Source organism: Capsella rubella, unplaced genomic scaffold, assembly GCF_000375325.1.
Source record: "Capsella rubella cultivar Monte Gargano unplaced genomic scaffold, Caprub1_0 scaffold_4, whole genome shotgun sequence".
NCBI classification, from domain to species: domain Eukaryota; kingdom Viridiplantae; phylum Streptophyta; class Magnoliopsida; order Brassicales; family Brassicaceae; genus Capsella; species Capsella rubella.
Window position 1 is genome coordinate 10,407,342 of NW_006238920.1, and position 21,086 is coordinate 10,428,427.

General features: G+C 35.2%; 3 protein-coding genes and 1 non-coding gene across 4 annotated transcripts; 1 reads left to right on the forward strand and 3 right to left on the reverse strand.

Moving 5' to 3' along the window:
* Nucleotides 1-60: 60 nt before the first annotated feature.
* On the reverse strand, nt 61-15,074 carry LOC17889716 (callose synthase 10). The gene is made up of 50 exons (XM_006293492.2): nt 14,725-15,074; nt 14,530-14,627; nt 14,086-14,252; nt 13,666-13,777; nt 13,305-13,415; nt 13,087-13,212; nt 12,913-13,002; nt 12,688-12,785; nt 12,495-12,612; nt 11,975-12,103; nt 11,383-11,459; nt 11,226-11,304; nt 10,696-10,788; nt 10,512-10,614; nt 10,282-10,405; nt 10,008-10,194; nt 9,877-9,929; nt 9,410-9,470; nt 9,121-9,202; nt 8,791-8,840; nt 8,574-8,660; nt 8,394-8,479; nt 8,225-8,252; nt 7,691-7,788; nt 7,524-7,605; nt 7,265-7,425; nt 7,033-7,153; nt 6,449-6,546; nt 6,269-6,359; nt 6,017-6,177; nt 5,822-5,931; nt 5,602-5,736; nt 5,398-5,466; nt 5,152-5,317; nt 4,710-4,818; nt 4,426-4,545; nt 4,013-4,128; nt 3,838-3,921; nt 3,509-3,621; nt 3,242-3,294; nt 2,980-3,156; nt 2,855-2,902; nt 2,252-2,410; nt 1,964-2,077; nt 1,776-1,864; nt 1,459-1,617; nt 1,246-1,348; nt 1,034-1,153; nt 814-864; nt 61-714 (listed from the first exon to the last, which is right to left on the reverse strand). The coding sequence occupies exons 1-50, from the start codon at nt 14,930-14,932 to the stop codon at nt 295-297; spliced, it is 5,694 nt and encodes a 1,897-aa protein (XP_006293554.1). The 5' UTR covers nt 14,933-15,074; the 3' UTR covers nt 61-294.
* LOC111831105 lies at nt 15,017-15,325 on the forward strand (the record flags this gene model as incomplete). The annotated part of the gene is given in 1 exon segment (XM_023784637.1): nt 15,017-15,325. A coding segment is annotated over 1 exon segment (309 nt), but the record flags the coding sequence as incomplete, so codon positions are not given.
* Nucleotides 15,326-15,480: 155 nt separating this feature from the next.
* On the reverse strand, nt 15,481-15,564 carry TRNAY-GUA. Its single transcript is given in 2 exon segments — nt 15,481-15,516; nt 15,528-15,564. It is a non-coding gene; the product is annotated as a tRNA-Tyr (tRNA).
* Nucleotides 15,565-18,351: 2,787 nt separating this feature from the next.
* Nucleotides 18,352-20,425, reverse strand: LOC17888692 (probable xyloglucan endotransglucosylase/hydrolase protein 32). Its single transcript, XM_006294497.2, has 4 exons — nt 20,179-20,425; nt 19,954-20,054; nt 19,659-19,876; nt 18,352-18,961 (listed from the first exon to the last, which is right to left on the reverse strand). Exons 1-4 carry the CDS (start codon nt 20,396-20,398, stop codon nt 18,595-18,597), a joined length of 906 nt encoding a protein of 301 aa, XP_006294559.2. The 5' UTR covers nt 20,399-20,425; the 3' UTR covers nt 18,352-18,594.
* Between the last annotated feature and the right edge of the window lie 661 nt (nt 20,426-21,086).

Below are 21,086 nucleotides of genomic sequence, written 5' to 3' on the forward strand. Positions count from 1 at the left end.
AGAGTCCCTCAACAAGAGATCATTAGATAGTTACTGGAGCTTTGAACAAAGATTTTCAGATAATAAACAAATCTTAATTTTACCAAAATCAAGTTATCAGAATATTACTCAACCTATGACAATAAACAGTGTAAACAGAGTACCTCAAGATTACAAACAAGATAAAAACCATGAGTCTGATGAGCTTTCAATGGCGTTCTACAAACTCTACAAAGCTCATTTACATCCCAACAAACAAAATATCTAAATCCTTCTTCTACTTCCACACTAACTTTCCCCTTCCCTTCTTTTTCATCAGGTCTCAACATTAGCTCTGTTTCCGGCGAGGATAATGGATATTTCAAGGCCGCGACTGAAGGCTTGGTTGAAGAGGAGACGAGACTGGAACGTGGAGATGAAAGGGAACCATGAAAGAAGAGCGACTGGAGAAAATATGAGCATACCCATTGCAGCATCATAAATACGCCCAAACTCACGGACCGTTTCCCACAAGCCCAGGATCTTAAGCACCCGTTTCCATGTGATGGCTAGAGACAGTAGAGCCCAACCGGTTGGAATAAAACCAAGGACACATGCAAACATGTCTGGAATTGAGAGATCTGTTAATGCAATGGCTATAACGATGAGGGCGATGAATGTGAGCGAAGCCACTCCCTGGAGAAAACGCAATGCCAGCAGAATGTTGCTCGATTTCCTGGGGCTATACCAGAAAAGCTGAAGTAACAAGGAGACATGATAAAAAGTTAAAGAGGAATGGATTACATAAATAAAAAAACAAATCTGGAGAAAAACCTAATGAATCTTAGTACACACCTTAAACAAGAACACAATAACAACCAATACAATCCAAGAGTAGCCATAGAGCTGCAAACAGACAAAAAAGAGGATTCAGTCAGGCACTCATGCAATAATAGCAGAAGCAATGTAATGGAGTGTAGTAAGCTCCTACAAAGCAAATGCACAATCAAGCAAATGTAAAAAAGAATTCAAATATCCAGTTCAAGTGAACTTAACAATAAAAAGCTAGCATTACCGCAAGTGAATTGTCTTTCCTAGTGAGATTGAGCTTGTACACAATGCCATATTGAAACATGAAAAATCTCAAGCTCAAAATCGTCTCCAATATCCTTCCTCTTAATGTTTGGATATGCGCCTATAATGAAACACAAATAATAACAAACAAACAAAAAAAGACTTAACATATATGGAATAAGATATACATCAAAACAAAAATATTGGACAGACCTGTTCTTCCTCCCACCACGACTCCCAACTGAGCTCTCCCTTTACCCCAACTCCACCTTTGTACATAAGCCAACTGACCCAGTCTTCAAAATCCTCAACAGTCCTAGAGGTCATTATCCAAGAAAATTTAAGATATAGTGCCATCTATGGCACCACATAAATAAATTGAATACAGAAATGATATGAAGACTAAATAACAAGCACAGTACTAACTTTTGCCATTCAAATCCAGAAGGATTAAAGATATAGGGCGCAAACAACCAGGAGATTACAAGGAACCAACTGCTGATCGTTAGCAAAACGAACGAAGAGGCACCCCCATCCGTATACCCATAAGCAATGTATATTATCAACAGTAAAGCTACTTCAAAACTGCGCAACGAAAGAGACTCTCATTAGTCAGCAAAAATCAGTTCACTAATCATCCACATGATAAATGTTATTTGACTTTAGAAGCTGTTATTCCAACTGTTTGAGTCAAGATCATGCCATGGGATAATAACAAGCAACTGATTAAGATCTGGGCTTACGCTTTAACAAAATGACTTCTAGAATATAGTCTGTAATTATCGGCAAACTTGATGTGCTGAACCACAAAGCCTCTGCCAGTTGCTCGATACTGTTTATAAAACAACACAAATTTGAAAAAGGTTTTAAAGAAAAAAAGACAGAAAAGAACAATAATGTTTATGCCTTGTATACAATCAAGTATACATACCTTTGCACCACCATGAAGGATAGTACGTCCAAAGTAATGAGTCCTCGTCCCGAGAGAAAATGTGAAAAAGACAGAACACAACTGGAATTGCATAGTAATAAAGCTGAAAATAGCCTGTGATATAAGAAAAAAACTTCAGTAGATGAGCTTTCTCAAGGCTATTTGTGTCCAACGTGTAGAGACAAGGAACAAGAAAGAAAATATGTATCATAGAAGTAAAAAAAAAGACATGAACAGTAAGCATAACAATTTGGTCCAAAAGGAACCAGAGAGAATAGATCAACCAACCTTCAGCAACCCAAGTTCAAGTATGAAACCCATAACCATAGGGACGGCTGTAAAGACTCCAATCTGGACCAGAAACTGTGCATTTAGAGCAGCATCCAACGCAGTGTTACCTGACAGTTTGGCTACTCTTGAAATTGCACGATCAGCACCAGAAAAGGCCTGAGGAAAGACCAAAAAAAAATTATATCAAAGGAGGCAAGGGAACTGACTTAAAAAATAAAAAGACAATAGATATTAGAAAAAACAAAGCGCATAATTTAACCAAATTGAAAGAATAATAATGCAACAATGCTTTTCCAAAAAATGTTAACCATGTCAAAAGGTCAATCAACCAAAGTTCGATGCCCAATTGTATAGTGCAATATGCTTTTGATATTCAAAAAGTGGGGTCAAATACTACGAAACCATGTTGCCCTAAGATATATTTCTAGTTCTAGTTCTAAAATAATATGTGGTTGTACTTAAAAAACTGCAGTAAGCAACACTAATCTACACGTTTTAGAGAGCAACTACTATCCATCATCATTTTGGAGCAAAAACTACCCATCATTTTGTAATGAAGAAAACTGATAAAAAGAAAAAATAGAAGGCTTCATAACATACCAGGTAAACTCTTCCATACAAAAAGACGTACACAGTAAGGACGGTCATCTGCATCAACGAAATATTTTACTACAAGTGATAATGGGGGGAAACAAACTTACAAAAAACAAGAGAATGAAAAGTACCATCGTGCAGACATAGAAACCAACTGTTGTGAAGTAGAACGACATCATTCTAAAAAAGTCAAACAGCTGCCCAATTCTGTAGACATCCCTGCTAAGAACCTGTTCTCCATTTCCACCTGCTACTTTCCCTTCAAATAGGGCAATCTGGTTGAGTCCTACATCTCTTCCTTTACCAACCTACATGAAAGAAATGGATCATGTACTCAGATCGATATGAGATAAAAGCTAAGTGAAGAAACAAATAATGCAAGCAATCATTGACCTGAATATACTCATGGTGGGTGATATTCCCCTGCCTGAGTGTCGAGTTAAATCCTGCAAATATTGTCATTGTTTATAGGTAAAAAGCTCAGCCTTTTAAAGAACATATCATGTCCAAAGATATTACAGAGTTAAACTCTATTAAAAATGAGAACATTGAGACTGTTACACTGATGTAAACACCAATCAAGAATGTTTAAAAATATATATATATACTGCAACAAAAAATTATTAAGTTTATCAAAAATAGCCCATCTACTAAACATACCAGCATATATATCTTCACTGATGTTAATAACACGGGATGCTTTGCTGATTCCACCACGAGTTATGTGAAATATTCTATCGAACACATCTGGATGCCCATAGTGCATTCGAACTCTGTAAGATTAGTGTTGAACAAATTGGTTATAGACTAAATAAAAACAATCCAATAAACCGGAAAGCGAGTGAAAAACTCATTTATCAAGTAATTGCAAGCAAATGAAAAGAATGCTAAAACATGAAACAAGCTCCATAATAAATAAATCAAAATCAAAATGAAATGTAGGTTATAACCCTGTTGTGCAAGTTATAATCTGAAGCAAGAATACTCACTTAAGTGGATAGGCTAAGACACGCTGACCCAAAGTCACAAAACTGGTTTCTTGATTGGACATAAACCATGCCAGTGATGAGACACTGCAATATCAATTTAACATCCATGTAAAAGGTGATTAAAAATAAAACATATGATAACATAAATTAATATTTCAAGGAGAGAACTGCGAACCTTCCCGTGAAAACATGCTCTCTAACCCCCAAAATCGTAGGACGTCGAATTCCATGTTTTCCATGAAACTCCTCGAGTAGGTTTCTCATTTTAATTGCCTCCTCTAAATAATTGTCCTGAAGAATACGAGGAATATAGTGTATCAAGAAGAAAGTTGGTGAAGTGCCACGATAAGGAAGGAACCAACACATTGCTGCTACAGCATTTATTCATGTATTTCCTGGTTACTAATCCTTTTTAAATGAGAGGAAGAAAAGTGACAAGGAGCAACCTGATGATGGCCAAAGCAGACCTTAGGAATCTAAGAAAATCAATATCTGACCAATTACATGACAGGTTTAGCTTAACTGCACTACTACTCTCAATGGCAATTTGGAAATGTGCCAAACCATGAAAAAGAAGTGATGAAAAACCTGATTCATATCTATGGTCTGGATAGCTTCTCCACGAGTAAAAACGATTGCATGATTTTGATTCTCAGGCTTTCCTTCCCCAAGTTTAGGATCTCCAGGAAGTTTGATTGAATAAATTTCCTGTAGGAATAGTGAAACTTATTGAGTGCAATAAATCATCAATCCAGATAAAGAAAATGAGAACTATTTAGACAAAGTGAAAATTTTCTGATTTGGCGTATTTCAACATCTAACACTAATTTGACCAATTAACCTTTGAAAGCGTCAGTATAAATATCTTGTACCTGATCTTTTCCATGAATGTCAGCTTTTACTAGCTTAGAATAAAATTCTTTCTTCCCATCAACTCCAACATCCTCGGAGTGTATGAAAGCAACTCGAAGTGCCTCGTATCTAATTGCAAGAGAAAAAATGGAAACATGGGATGACTAAAATATTTTCAGCAAAAGATGTTCCGCTAATGAGAGAATTTAGAGATTACATCAAATGTACAGTACATCAAAATCACGATTACATAATAAAGTCAACCAATGAGATTGAACAACCGCAAGGTCACACTTTGACTAAGTATCTGGCAATTGAAGAACAAACAACTAACAAATGGGACGAACTGAAATACCATTTAGCCCATTCCTCGAAGATATTAAACTTCATGACTAGAATGTTACATCTTCAGAATTTATAAGCAGAACTAAATAAGGGGCAAATAATGAAATTAACGCACACCTTTGCAATAAAAGTAAGATATCAGTAGCCTCTGGTTTCTTTTGCTGTTTCTGTTGACCATATATTTGGCATGACACAACATACGTAAATTTCAAGTCTGCTTGAGCTCGTGCTTCAGGTGATGATTCAAACCCGCGTGGCATGTTGGTCAGAGAGACATCATCCACTGTAACGGAAAAAACTGCTCTTACAGATATGCCTTTCCTTATAAGGGAATGCTGCAAAAAAAAGAAAAGAAATATGTACCTCCCAAGCCCCGTCTCTCTAAGAAACTCTGAAGCATCAAAGCCCTTCGGTAATACATCATACCTCGCACTTTACAGTCAGAAGAAAATTTAAATTATGCACTCCAAACACCAACTTTCCACATTAAAACCTAAAACTAATGAATGTAAATGTATCTTTAAGAAACTATTTTGGAAGTGATAATCAATATAGATTGTTTCTAACCAGTTCTTGCTAAAGTCTGTCCACGATAAGATACCCAAAATCGAAGCTCCAACGCATCGGTTGAGCTTTCTTGAAGATCTGCATCCCTTGTTGAATCAGACCTACCAATCCTCTCCAAGAAGTTCTCCCATTCATCTAAATCAAAAAATAGATAGATCTTAGCTACTGACTATATTGAACAAGGAATGACCTCACACGCCTAGAAGTAGAAGATACAAACCAGGAAATATCTTCTGAAGATAAAAAAGAATAGATATCCCATCCTCATTCTCACTTCGCAGTTCTGAGGAGCTATAGAGCACAGTCTCACTGTAGTATGGGGTGAAGACACTGTTCGAAGAAACATTTTAAAGATAAATATATTAAATTGGAGGAAAGATTGTAAGTTAATGTCAAGTAGTGCTACCACATATACCTGAATGGTACCATTTCAGCAACGGGCCTTGCTTGGGGCATATCCATAAATAAGGAATTTGCAAAAAACTCCAATCTTCTTCTTGCTTCAAGATTTTTTGGGACATTGGCAGCAGTATCCTTCACAGTGAGAAGAAGGTGTAGCCGCTTGACCTGCTCAATCTGCAATTATAACAGTTATATTATTTGCATAAGACCAGATGAACCAGGATTTAGAATGAACATCCTACTTGCTTCTTCTAGAAGGGCTTACAATTTCTGGGTCCCTAGGCCACTCTATCCTAGAAAAGAGACGCCCTTCATTACGAGCCCGTGCTAAAATATTCCATGTATCAAGCTGCTCCCTGATGCATATAATTGAAACCATAAAAAAAAATTTCCATGATGGTTGCCAATAGGGTTGAGATTTGAGTAAGTAAAGCTAGCAATATACCTCAAATCATGTGAAAGAAGTTCATGCGTTACCACCTCGTAAAAATCAAACATAGCTTTTGCAGCACCTTTTGCAAGAGCTGGAGTTTCTTGTCGAATCTGGGACATGTAAATGTTTCGTAGATAATGATTAAGGAGCCAGAGCAAACAAGATGAAACAATTGAGATTCTAACAACCAATAGCATAAAATTTAGTTAGATAAAAGTAGTGACAGATGTCCAGTTATAATCTAAGCATCAGATGCAAAGAGACTTCTAAGTAAATGAGAGATAATATAAATTCAGTGACGCTGAAAAAGTAAGAGAACACAAACATGAGAAAGAAAGAAAAGGAGCGTCTAAGCATCACACAGGCCCAGCTCCTAACAGGACCAAAGAGGGGCATATTTTCTGTTGCTCTATTTTAGGCTTATAAAGCTAAAGTAAGAAAACAAAACAGGCACCAAGAGAAGATTCATTATGAATTTAAGAAAGCAGTATAATTCACAGAAGAGTGTTTGGCATAATTGGTATGTTATCCAATATGTTTAAACCTTCTACCAACAAAAAAAAATTATTAGTCACATTAAGCCAGAGAAGGCGTACCAAAAGCCCAGTTAATGCAGTAAATCTGGAAACCACCAACTGAAGCTTCTTAAGATTAAGAGTTATAGCAAGGGAACCCTCTTGTATACTGTTGCTGATCTCCAAAAATATTCTCTCCACCCTATTACCAAGAGTAAAAAAGAGGCATATATAATGTCAAATGTAAAGTTAACAAAACATGATATTGGCATATCAAACAAACATTGAGAATTAATCAAATTGAAGGACTGACCATCGTCTTCCTTCATTATCAACCATGGAATTTAATATTTTTTCAACGCTGTAATAGCACTCCTGAACAGCATATGCCATGTATTCATCATCGCATATCTGTCTCCAAAGTATGTCTTGTGTTTCTTTGCACTCCATGGCTAAATCAATGGCTACCAAAATCTAAAAAACAAAAGAAGCCAAAATAATTAACACAGGAGAGAAAAATGTCATATCTGAACTCTAAACATTAAAGGAGGAAATTAATTAACAAACTGTACCTTACTGCAGAGAAGGAACAAGGGCCACTGGACAAGTCTAAGACTCCCCGTGTTACTGGGAATAGAAAGTAAATCCATCTCCCTGCAATCAAAGACCTTAAATGTATGAGTATGAGTTGTACGAAATGGCAAAAAACGAAAAACACAAAAGCAAAAGAATTATTAACCTGTTACTGATGTAATCTTCCTCTCGCAAGCTTTTTATTATCTCATTCCAAAACGGCGAAAACATTGCAGCATATGCCTTGTTCATACTCTGACCATCCTGAAAAAACAATTGGAATACGTTCTAAGAATAGATCATTACCCTAAAAAGAAAAGTTTTAGGATTAACCAAACGACTGACAATATATAAAACATCCACAGCATTAAAGGAGACAATATAAAGAGAGAAACAGTAAGAAAACCGAATAGAAATGAATTGGAAAAGGGGAATACGAAGTGAAGTATCAAGAGAGAACAAAATATTAGGCGGCCAAATATAAGCATCAACTACTTTAGATTTCCCATCAAGAGTTATAAGTATAAGATACAAAAGGAATGGCCACTGCAGCCAAAACAGCTAGTGTACAACAACCCCAAAAGTCAACATATAATTGTTATCACTGAGTCATTTTTGGACAAAGATGTAAAGATGGAAGGCAATGTGCAAAAATAACTGTTAAACACTAAGTGATAAGACAGAGAGTTTAAATACTAACCTGAGAAGCATGTTGGTCAAATGGTACTCTGAAATTTATCATCACAACGGAGATTAGGTGGCAAAGGGAGCCCAACAAAAAAATATTTTAGTATACCACTAATCATAAAACAGCAATATTATTAAAGTCACAGAAATGTTACGAAATAAGAATAGACATAAATTATTACCTTTTCACAACAGGAGAGACAAGGTTCTGGGCAAAAGCTTCTGGAAAACTCTCAAAACGCTTATGAACCATCTCAATGGAGCGTATCTGAAATAGACAGATAACTGAACATGGTTAGTAAGGGGACCAGCATTATGAAACAGCACACAATATTGTAACAAGAACAGTAGAACATTCATACCTCCCCTAGACGAGCTTTTGCACCCATCACACCACCAATGATGGCAGACAAGAGTGTGTACCATATATGAATATCCATTAGATATATCTAGACATAAATAGCAAATGCAAAGATTAGGAACTTTTAAAGGACGCAAGTTAATGAAAAATAGTTATGAAAAAGCATCTTAAAACAGTTATAATATGAGCTTATGAGGACGAATAAGGTAAATGCTCACCGCCACAACTGGAGCCCACAAGCTGACAATGGTCAACGCATGATTGTTACCTGCCAATTTTTTATTTGTAGCAGAGTCACAGATGAGCAACATTATCAAAAACGGCAATCAGTAGCAAGTTATAGTCTGTATTATAGTGATCAGATACAACTCTATTATAATTGAGTTAAAGTTCGACAGATGTAGCCAACTGAATCAAATACATAGCTAACCTCGCCAGGTTACTGAGTTATTTGTTAAGTCGTGTGATCACATCATATTTAAATTCAAGTAGATATAAACAGCCAGTCAAATATACTGATTTGAGTTCCTAAGCATATATGTACTTACTTTGTGAGACAATGTCATGCCATGAATACTGAAATTTAGGAAGATCAATGATAGTGATGGTGGGTTTAACGAGTGGTTTGATCTGTAACATGAAGAAGATTTAACAGTCAGTGCAATATATACACACACTTGTTGGTTACTTAATAAACCAGATACAATTTACAGCCAGGCTGCACGGGAACAAAGGTACTATTAGTATTTACAGAAGAAGACAACAAGAAAAAAAATAATGGGGAAAGACAGTATTCAGCACAGGAACAATAATATACAACTGTAGAAACATCCTTGCCTGGAGAAAGTATGCGAATGTGAACTTGGAGGCCAGGACAATCAACCAAAACGCCACATACCTGAATATAGAGGAAAAAGTTTGAAAAATCCTAACTCTGGAACCAAAATTTATCTAGCAAATGTTACTAAGATTTCAAATCAATTGTAACCTTCTAAAACAGTCACTCAACTTTTCCAACAATTTTTGTGCAAACGGAAGGTTTTATCAGGTGTAAAATGACACTTTGACACATTCAAGATTTCTTTTTCCTACGATGACAAAAAAAAAAAAGATTTCCTTTTTCTAAAGCCAAATCTCCCTAAGCAATATAATTGATTATATGTCCGATAGTTCATCTATTTCGATTAAAAATGTGTTTCAATTAGCCAACTAATGCAAGCAGAGTTAAGAACTTCCACTAACAAATACAATGAACTTCTGTTTGAATAACAATCTACATAGTTCAAAGAGGCAGGTAGACAAACCTGCAATAATCGCTTAATTTCTCAAAGAGCCCACGTCCAACGAAATATCGTTCCTGAAAGAGATAAGAAGTATCAACAACATACTTCATGTTGCTTTTTGTCAATTATCTAAAGTCTTACAAAAGTAATACCTGATATATCCACTTAAAAAACTGAAAGAAAGATTGATCAGACATTTCTGACAGAGCATGGCACGCTGGAAGTTTGACTAAAAGTCCAAAGACAACACGAAGAGCGGCATAACTACCCAATACTAGAATGTATATGCGGAAGGATAAATCATTTTGGTTTTGATTATTTCTTTCCTGCAGAACCTTCCTGCAATATTTGTTTCAGAAAAGGTTAGCTTTTGTAGACAAATTTTATCAAGAAGAAATAGTTCATGTGGAGAAATTGGATACGTACACATAAACATATACAACAAATGCCGAGCCCAAGCCCCACCAAATAAATCTGATAACCAGCCTGGATATAGCCATTCCTCTTGCCATGCTGTAGGCGCCATACATAAGCATAACATCAAGAAGACCTGAATCAATAACAAGCATGTGTATTCAACAAGGTACGTACAAATCTACAATTTGACTTTTGAGTCTTATAATACTAAGCCAACATAGTCAATCAGAGAAATTTACATTCAATGAAGTTCATGATGGCATATGTAGGCCCAGCACTGAGTAAGATCTTGAAAGTATCTATATCTAGACGCTCTTTTCTGAAGGCTATAATCGTCAAAGACTGTGAATGGGTAAAATAATAACAACAATTAGGAAAATTATCAAAATTAAGCATCAATTTGTTCATAGATACCACACCAACCTGGAACATAATAAACATGAAGATCCAAAGTCGGATAAAACTTCGGAAAAGGTGAAGGTATGTCCGATGCTCAACAAAGCTGCTTTTAGCCGTCTACATTGAATTCCAGGAAAATGGACCAGTCAAAGGTGTTGCAGAGATATGGATATTAACAAGACAGAAGTTGAAAATGTTGGATGATTATATGGGTTGGACAATAACTGATGGAGAAAATGAATGACTCTAATAACAAGTTTTATGCAGTGTTTTACATCCATCTCCTTCTGAGTTAGAATTGTTGGACAATAATTCTCATTCGAGTTATTCCCCCAAACAGAAGTGGAGAGAAAATAACTAACAATTTACGATAAAGCACCCGCAACTGGACAAGACCCATTAAACAATTGTTTATATTGAATGTAAGAGTTCAACCAGATTACTCATGAACTTGAAGCCAAGAGGAACTAAGAGGTCACAGATGATTAGTGGGCAAAACCAAGAAGGAATGAAACATAAACTCATGGAACTTTTCCAATATGAACAAGACTCACCCTTTTCCGCCCTTTAGGTTTGCTTAAAAAGCGTGATTCTGTTTTCATTGGCCAGTTTAACTCAAAGCAAGCAGGTGTCCTAAATATAACAAACACAGTTAGACTACTTGAAACGAGGTTTATACTAGAAATATAATAGTAGTAGTAAATTACAAACCAAAAGTATTCATTGAAGTCATCATAATTCCGCCATTCAGAATGCGCAGCTTTCCCACCATTGTTTCGAACAGTTTCCTACATGATTAAGTTTCATAGCCAATCTAAGGGCTCACACGACCATAAAACAAAACAGTAATGGAAGACACTATAAATCCACATCTAGATAAAATGCTATACCTCAGAAACAGAACGAAAATCTGATATAAAAACAAGGTAGGAAAATACTTTCAAATATAGAACCAGAAACATCTATGTTAAGAAACTGACTGGGAGAATCTTGAAGATTGTACGCAAAACTCACTTGAAGTTGTGAAAATTTCCTTTACAAAAACTGCTACTAAATTAAGTGATATGGGGTTTAACACAGAAATTTTTAACAAGTGATAGATACTCTAAAAATAACCAAACTATTTTTCCAAAAGCTCTGGTTGAGTGAAACTCAAAGTCTCAAACTATCATTTTTGCCTAGAAGTAAAAATATGTATAACCATACCAAAAATGGGGGAAGAAACATAATCTGTCAAATGGAAAGCTATTATGCCAAAGAATAAAAAGATGCACAAAACAAAATTATAATAGCAATGACTCACCGCTGACATTGTTTCATATATAGGGCAGATAATTTTCTCAAGAAATGATACAGAACCAGTCTCAGTTAAGCAACTGTCAGAGCGGACAGCTTCTCCATGATCCAATTTTGCATCTAATTCCTTGGCCATCTAACAAACAAAGGTAACGTGTGAGAAGAGATATATTTTAACTTTGCATTGGGTGTAAAATCCAAGATCACATGGGCCTTCATTTTTCATCATTCCAGAATAAGGGTCAGGCTGGTTGCTTTAACATAAGCTAAATACTGAGATGCAGAGACGATCATATGCTACGGCGATTTAGACAAGTTTTTTTCTTGGCTTAGTTATGTAGTTTATAGGATGAGAAAAGATATGAACAGCAGGACAACACTAACAAGAAAATCTATAAAACCTACACATTTAGATTTTTCCTCGGCAAGGAACGAAACAAAAAGTCACCTAGCAAACTAAGATATAAAACAAGAGTATACTGATAGCAGAAAGTTGGTGCATAATCAGCAACAAGATGGTATCTTACTTGGTGAAATATATAGCAGACACACTCTGGAAGAAACCGTACATTAGCAGCTTCGCCCCAGATAAGGAAGTACAAAGAAACAAGAAACAGCTTCCTGTCCCGGTCAATGGCTTCTAACCTGAAAACTTCGAAGTTAATAATTCACATGAACTAAGCCAGTATTCCCATTACCAGAAAATAGACAAAAATTTACTTGTTGTACACAAGGCGTATCCTCAAATATTTGCACCACTTGATGTAGTTGTCCAAAACCTTCAAGAAAACCTCATTGACTGCATTCTCATCAATTTTCTACATGAAAAGATTGAAAAAAGGTCAAGATATTAAGAAGATTTCCTCTTAACCAACGTGAAAAACATAGCTGTCTCTCAGTACAGTATGCCACAATGGAATATTACGGTCATAAGGAAGAACTCACTGGGTCATTCTGGCCAGGTACACTAAGCTGAGATTGTGCATTTGAAAGTGTGAGAACCAGATGCTCCCGTTGGTTCCTTACATTGTCTCTCTGAGACAGTGCTCAAGACAAATAAAATGTAAGTGAAACAAAAAAGAATCAGGGACGAGTTTGATCCAATATTTACCACTGTACCTGAAACCCAAAGATGTACTCCAGTAAATCAAACATATCTGCCTCACGTTGTCCTGAAATCTCAAAATCATGGGGAAGCCTAGGGAAATGTTCAGTATATCTGATCGCCTGTACTGCACCACGCACCTAAAAAAGACAATAGAGCTCTTTCTGAGTAAGAAACACCTAAAAAGCTAAAATTACTGATAATAAAGAATTTCATTCTTGTTTTAACTTACTTCAGGGAAAACTCCAATTGCATTGGTCATGGATTGCGCTTCTAGAGGGACAATGTTGTAAGGAGTAAGTTCCGCAGACAAAGTTGCATCAGCTTTTTTAATTCGCCCAAGCTGAAAACATAAACAAAAAATATCAATTAACCCATCCAAGATACTTTTATAACATGATATTTTACGGAGTAATTTAATGAAAATAGGAAACAATTATAATCCCTTCAATCAGAAGCAACTTCTCAACAAAGAGCTTCAATCATCAGAGTATTATGTATGAGTTTTGAATGCTTGGCATCAGCAAAACAGGAAACAAGAAGATTAAATTCTTTGGGATTACGAGAAGCAACAACAGGTGCGAGATACGCACCTCATCCCTTATAGATCTCCCAACACCACCTGGATCTGCATCTCTGCTTAGGACATCTAACACTTCAATTAAGGCCCTTAATGTGGCAAAGACCTTCCTCATCTTCAAGATCCTACAGAAAGAGAGAAACTACTGTTCAATCAAAAAAGGTAAAGTAAGACAACATTCATCTCATTCTCCAGTATACAGAATCTCATCCGTAAAATTGACCAGAGGAAATCATAAATTCATATGTATCAAGATCACTTATAATACCAAAAAAACTAATCTACACCAAGAAACCACTGCCAAATGAAGAACATGCATCAACACAATTCAAGACGGATGTTTCAGATTTTTAGAAATTCGGTCATTTTCAAGGGATATAATCCAAACACTGACCAAAATGAAGAAAATAAGAAGGATTAAAGATGCACATACTCTCCCACATTTGAAGAAAAATTTGTTCCTGATTCCCTCCATTTTTGCTCTTCCCTCTGGATATCATCCACTCTATGCCGTCTTTTATAAAGTTTGTAAAACTCCCATAGTCGTTCAATATCACGATTGCGGTCTATTGAAGCACCATCTCTCTTTGCAAGTTTTTGCTGAAAAATAAATTAAACCCCTTCGACTCAGAACAAGTAAACATACCATTTGACATAAGATAAAAATAAAAACCAAGAAAGAATGATTGCACCTAAAATTATGAATATCAAATGGTAACCATAGTGGAACAATTATACTACAGACACAGCATCAGGATCCATTTACACAGCTATATGCATATGATTGAAACCACCAACTACAGATATAACATCGTGAGACAATTGCATTTTCTTTTCGTTTCGCAACAATTGACATATAAGGGTCCAAGAAAAATACCTTAATCACGGACATCAAACCAGTTTTGAATTGAAGAACACCTCTACCATCACTGTTAGGGTCCAAGTTCTGTGCCATAGAGTACGCTTGCTCACATACTACAACAGATAAAACCAGTGTCAATATTCAAAACGACAAAAAAAAAAAAAAGCAAGAGATGAAACTTCAAAAGTAAAACAAAAACGAAAAATTTACGAATTCTAGCGACATTAGGATCCTCAGACTGAATCTCGTCAGCAGCTTGTAAGATAGCATCGATGTTTGTAGCTCGACCAAGTGATGGCGGAACTGCTCCAGCAAGTCCGCTATTAACCCGCTCATGAGCTTGACCTGTATTCCTCAGCTGCTCTCTTCTTAAAGTGGCTCGAACAAGCCTATCCCAATTACTATAAACCCTAGCCATATTTCAAAATCCTAAAGGAGGATTTCAAATTTCTCCCAAATCAAACTTTGAGCCAGCCCTAAACAGCTTGAAACAGCATGACAAAAAGGAGATGAAGACGGAGAAGAAGAAACTGCAAAACGCGGAAAAGCTCGAGCTGGACAATTCGAACCCGGATGCGACGGTGGTGGTGTATGTTGGATCTATGGCGGATTTAAGAAAAACGAGTCGAGTCGATTTGATTCCTTCGTAAAGTGGGTTTTCTAAAAGAAAGAAAAAAATGGAAAAGTGGATTTGGAAAAATGCAAAATAAGAAAAAGTGGTGCGAAAATTACAAAATTGACCCTCCCCTTTCGAGCCTTTCCAACTACGAAAAAAAACCGTCGAGTCAAAAACACGGATTCACCAGTATAAACGTCGTCGTTTTTCTCTTCAGCGCAACCGCGTAAAGTTACTTTCAAACTTTGACTTATCGGCCCATGATATTGAATACTTGATTAAGGCCCAAGGCCTGTTTTGTGTAGATAAAGATTTAAAACTTAAAATAAAAAGGGTCAGAAACTAAAAAATCCGACCTGCCGGAATCGAACCAGCGACCTAAAGATTACAGCAACTACTACAGTCTTCCGCTCTACCAACTGAGCTAAGGTCGGTATTGCTATTTATTTGGGTTTAACTTTATATATCTGGTAGAACTTGAAAGTTATGAACACTTTTTTTTTTGATTAACGTACATATTTACATGCATTGAGATTGGAGACTTGAAGTATGTACGACAACATAAGCTAAGCCTACATGTACTTTAAGCTCAAAGATAAATGATTCGATTATTTGATCACCACGAGTTGATTATCTATAACTTGAAAGTTGAAAAATACATTTTGTATGATGGTATATAAGATGAGGGACTTATGAATGAAATTACCACTAAACACACAAAACATGGAATGAGATCGAGAGAGAGAGAGGGGAAAATGACAATGGCTAAAAAGGAGACAATGTCTGTCGAAACTCAAAGACAAGGGCTAGCCCACTATTATATAATCTGCAGATCTCATGATCTCATCAATGTCCAATGAAATCATTTCGACGTGGAACTTCCAAAGCCCTTAAAGTTTTTTGTGTTTGTTTTTTTCGATATTTATTGCATATTTGTAGTATACTGTCCATAATACAGTGTACTTATTACTTGTATATAGTGTTTTTAGGAATATTTAAATTTACCATAAATAATAATGATGTTAGCCTCCACTAAATTTCATACGTTGGGGTAGTGTTCTTTTTTGAGGATGCATGACTTTACATGAGGAGTATTTTTTTTTTTTTGTTGATTTAACAGTTTAACAGTACTGTCAATATCACCATTGAAGACATAAGATTTCTTATGTCACGATTTATAAACATTAAAGTGCAAAATTTGTTGGCTTTAGAAATTAGCTTCCTGAACTAAATGTTAAAGCAAAGTAACATCTTCTGATGTATTTTGTTCAAACTTTACGTCTCTCAGAATGTTTGACTAGCTAGCTAGTATGAAAGAAGTAAATACTTAAGAATTCACAATAATAAATTTCACATGGTTTCATTGTTTTTTGAGTCCATTGCCTTACTCTGCCATCGCATAAATGTCCATGATATAAACTTAACTGCACACCACCGATCCTTCTCTCAAATATTTCGAACAGAAGCACATTACTTTTTTTCTTTCTACAATCACTAGCTAGCTACTTTGATTCTGTAAGAAATTTCTTACAGTTCAAATGTTTTTAAAGTACAACAAAACTATTTACGCCAAAATCATTGACAGATATGTCGTCGTCTTGTCTAATCAAAATTTACAAGATATTGATGGAATGAATCCATCTTAACTCCTTACGATCTCCAGTCAAATATGCAACTAAGAAACACTATCATAAACAGCAAGCAAGTAGAGAGTAACATGTTTTTCCTTAGTATAAATAATTGAATGTCAAAACATTATCATAAAATACCAAGGGAGAAAAAGAGAAGAATGGGTCACTGAGATGGCTTTGTGGGCTAGTTTTCTTAACGAATGTTTGGTGTTTCAGTTGTCTTGTACGCATCTACCAAATATGCGCATATAAAGCTACTTCACATTGTTTAGTCGTATTCGTCCATTTATATTCATTTAATCTTTATCGAGTGTGTGTGATGGCCACTACGTGCATGATTTATATTATTGTTGTATACTGATGATCTGGCTAGAAAATATTATAATAGAAAATAAAAATTCCTTAATAGCAAATTTTATTTATTTAAAGAGTTAACCTTTAGTATGTATGCATCAGTGCTTGGTTCGCATTTGGACTTTAATCAATGAAATTTGAAGTTTCTAGTTGGTTATTTTCTCTTTGATTTGGTAAGGTTAGTTTGAATTTGTCGAATATAAACATTCCAGCATGTATAAGCATTTTCATTCGTATTTGTATTCAATTCAGTTTTCATATAAGTGAATTTTGTTTTTTTGGTTTGGTTTGAGAGGATGGCTGAAATGGACTGAACACTTCTACATATTCTATTATTGTCAATTATTTTGATATTTGAGATACATGAATTTTTCATAATTTTTTTATTATAATATCTAAAAAGATAAGTGGCTTTAAAATGAGTGAATACAATACATTTAGTTTATTTCATAGTATCTTAATCAATCAACAATAATCATGCATCCTTTTCCTTTGTGTTTTGATTGATTTAGAGAAGGTTTAGATTTTTTTTTGTCTTTTTCAATGGATGGCTTGAAATTATTATTTGTACAGTAACAGTTAGATTCTATGAACACCATAAAATATACAACAAAAAAATAATTATTATCGTTACCAATGCTACCATTGAATCCATATTAGATGTATCCTTCAAAGTCCCTTTGATTCCATCGATAAAATCCTTAATGTAGAACTAGTAAAACAATACTGTATGAACTGTTGTAACGACTAGAAAAGTCTAACGGTTACTTATCAGTCACATCCAAAAACTTTTAGCTTGAAAAAGAATCGAATGAATTTTATATTTTTCACAATGATCCGTTGTAACTTGCAATCTCTGATTTGTCATTTTCGTCATGACATTTATTTCTTTCAAATGCATTTGAAACATTTGTCGACTGTTTTCCCTGAATGTGAATTTCATTTGCACATAGATGCATTAAAAATGTGAAAGATACATAGACATATTTGCTGATTTTGAATATCACAATACCAAACATTATATTAGAGCTTTATAGTATAAGGTGGTGATGGTTTTAGACTTTTAGCTATTAAAAACAGAATTGGATGAACTGAAGTTGGTTAATTAATAGACTTTATTAGAAGAAATCTTAAAAATATATGTCACAGATTTGATACCTGATAGTTTGTAATTTTGTATATATTTAGTTGAGTTACGTGTGACCATGGTATATGTATTATGGAATAACATGACAACATTTCAAACAGTTTTGTTTATGATCACAATTGACAAACACTATGATATTGGATACATTTACATTACACAAGATGATAAGCCAAAAAAGAAAATTTTATTTTTCGTGAAACAAACAACCCACTTAACAATAATAATAATGAAAAAAGAAAAAAAAATCCCAAAATTTTTACCAAGCTCTTCGTGGTATTTTCTTTGATGTAATTAAAATTCTCAAACTTTGGGACTTTCCTCAAAATATTTTCCTAACGCCAACATTCCGGCGTTAAAGAATGGTCACGCTTATAATCTTTGCAGTAATTGTATACCATACTATGTGTTTGAACCCACCTCATGGCTTGGTATTGCTGTCGGGTTAGCCCGCCAGAACGGTATGGTGAGGCCGACACTGGACGGCACCGTGGTGACGAGTAGGCGGTGCAACCGATCGCCTTGAAATTGGTGTATTTGGCAGTAAAAGGTTGATAATTATAATCAGCTTTGTATTTACCATTTTCGGTTGCCCAAGAAGAAGCGTCCCATATGGAACCATAAAGCCACATTGGTCTCAAAGGAAATGTGTACACACTCTTCTTTGGATATCTTCTTATGGGAATATCATCCACAAAAAATCTGAATCATACAAAGGAAAAAACAAATATATCAAATATTAGTTTTAACATATGAAATAGTTTACTCAATAAGGAATATGCCCAGATTAAACTATGTATGTTTTCATGATAGTAACATTCTGATGCTTAAAATATATATATAGTAAAAATAAATATAAATGCTTAAATTTGGTAGGTGGATTCTGTATGTCCCCATTGATGTGGTCGCACCTCATAGGCTTAAAGGACTCATACTTAGTTAAGAGAATTTAAAACTTTAGTAAAAGCTGGCACTTTGGTTTAGGCCAAGACAAATAAAACACATGAGAAGATTAAATAATTTATTTATAAAACTACAAGAAAAAATTAAGTATAATTGCCCACCGTCGTACGGTCTCTGTCTCTTTCTTGTTCGTGCCCGAATAATGCAACATAAGGGGAAAGATCTTTTTCCCAATTATAAAACAAAACAAAAAAATTAAGAAACGTATATTGTTGTTTTGTTTACTATACGGCTCTAGATACATCCACCTAAGTCCGTGACCAAAAAATGAGTTTGTCGTATCTTCCCGTAAGAACACGGATCTTATATATATATATATATATATATATATATATAACTATAGTGTATAGTTATATAGATATTAAAGGGTTAGATGCAACAAGAAAAATATCTAAAAGTTATATTGAGAGATTTAAGAGGAAGATCGAAGGCTTACATGATTTCTTTAGGGCTCCAAAGAATAGCATAATGGTGAAACTCTTTAGTGGGATCGAACCACAAGCGAAACTTCATCTCACGACCAATGATTTTGCCATCACCACTTCCTCTAATGTACACATTCGTCTGAAGTGTGTAAGGCTTCCCAAATGTTGTCCCCAAAAATTCTATGTCCACCTCATCGTGGAACCCTGGATGTGCCTCATTATTTGAAAGCTGCCAAAAAATTTTAATTTTAATTATGATCACTAAAATGTAATTAGAAAAAGTAAGTTAAATCAAGAGAGTCTCACATAGAGAGAAGTGATGACTCCAGCAGTGTAGCCAGGTTGGAGTTTGATGTTTGCTCCAAAGTAGCCTGATCTAAATGGCTTTACTGACTTGAATCCACTTCCTATATAATTACAAACCCCAATATACATTATTGATATGGAAAGAAAATAAAACTTCACATCACATCCCACTACTTGAAAGTTGAAATACACACATCAGAAAAACGAGAAGAGTTGAATGAGTACCTGAGGTTCTATCAAGCCAGATGGTGAGGGCGTTTTGGTCCATCTTTTGATGCTGAGGACCCCAAAGATTCCTAAAACCTTTGTAGAAGTTGAGGGAGCCAACCTTGGAGCTAGGCCAATAACCAGGTGATGGTGGCCAGTAAGCATTGACTGAGGATCCCCAAAAGACCAACAACAAGTGGAAGATGGAGAGAAGAGAGATGATCAAAGAGTTTCCCATTTTCTTTCTTCTTTTGTGTGGAGTGGAAAGAAGAAGAGTGGAGTATATAAATGCAGAGAGAGAGGGATGATGGATGTGGGGATGGATGGACATGAGCATGGCATATACATATTATAAGCCCTTTTATGATGGAAATTGGAAAATGTAGAAATGGGTCCTAACTATTTGGACCCACTCACGAAAAAATACATAATGAAAAATGAGTGGTCCACTCACCCTTAAGAACTCTTAAACGGTCTAAAATTATATATATACAATAGTAAGAAAAACATCACTTGCATTATTACGTTGCTCTTCTGAGTACACAATGCTATAAAAATTTATGGAAAATCTTAGGTTAAGATCATATTCACACAAAATCGACCCGATCGATACACGGACAAGTGTATGGTTTCAACACTGATTAACATGGCCTACTACTACCTTGTTTCCTTATGTAAAATATTACAAGATGAAGTGATATTTTGGAAAGCTATTATGGTAATGCAGCCAAAGAGGAAACAAAAAAAAAAGTTGATTGAACCCCAACTTTCGTAAATAAAAAGCCATGAACAATCTAATTAATAGAAAATAGTCTTTTAGCTAGATTTCGTTGACCTTTTTGTACACATTTGGTCAACATTTATATTCTGTTAACAGTGCTATATATATCAAATAAAATGTTATGAAGTTCTATTTTGTTACCAAA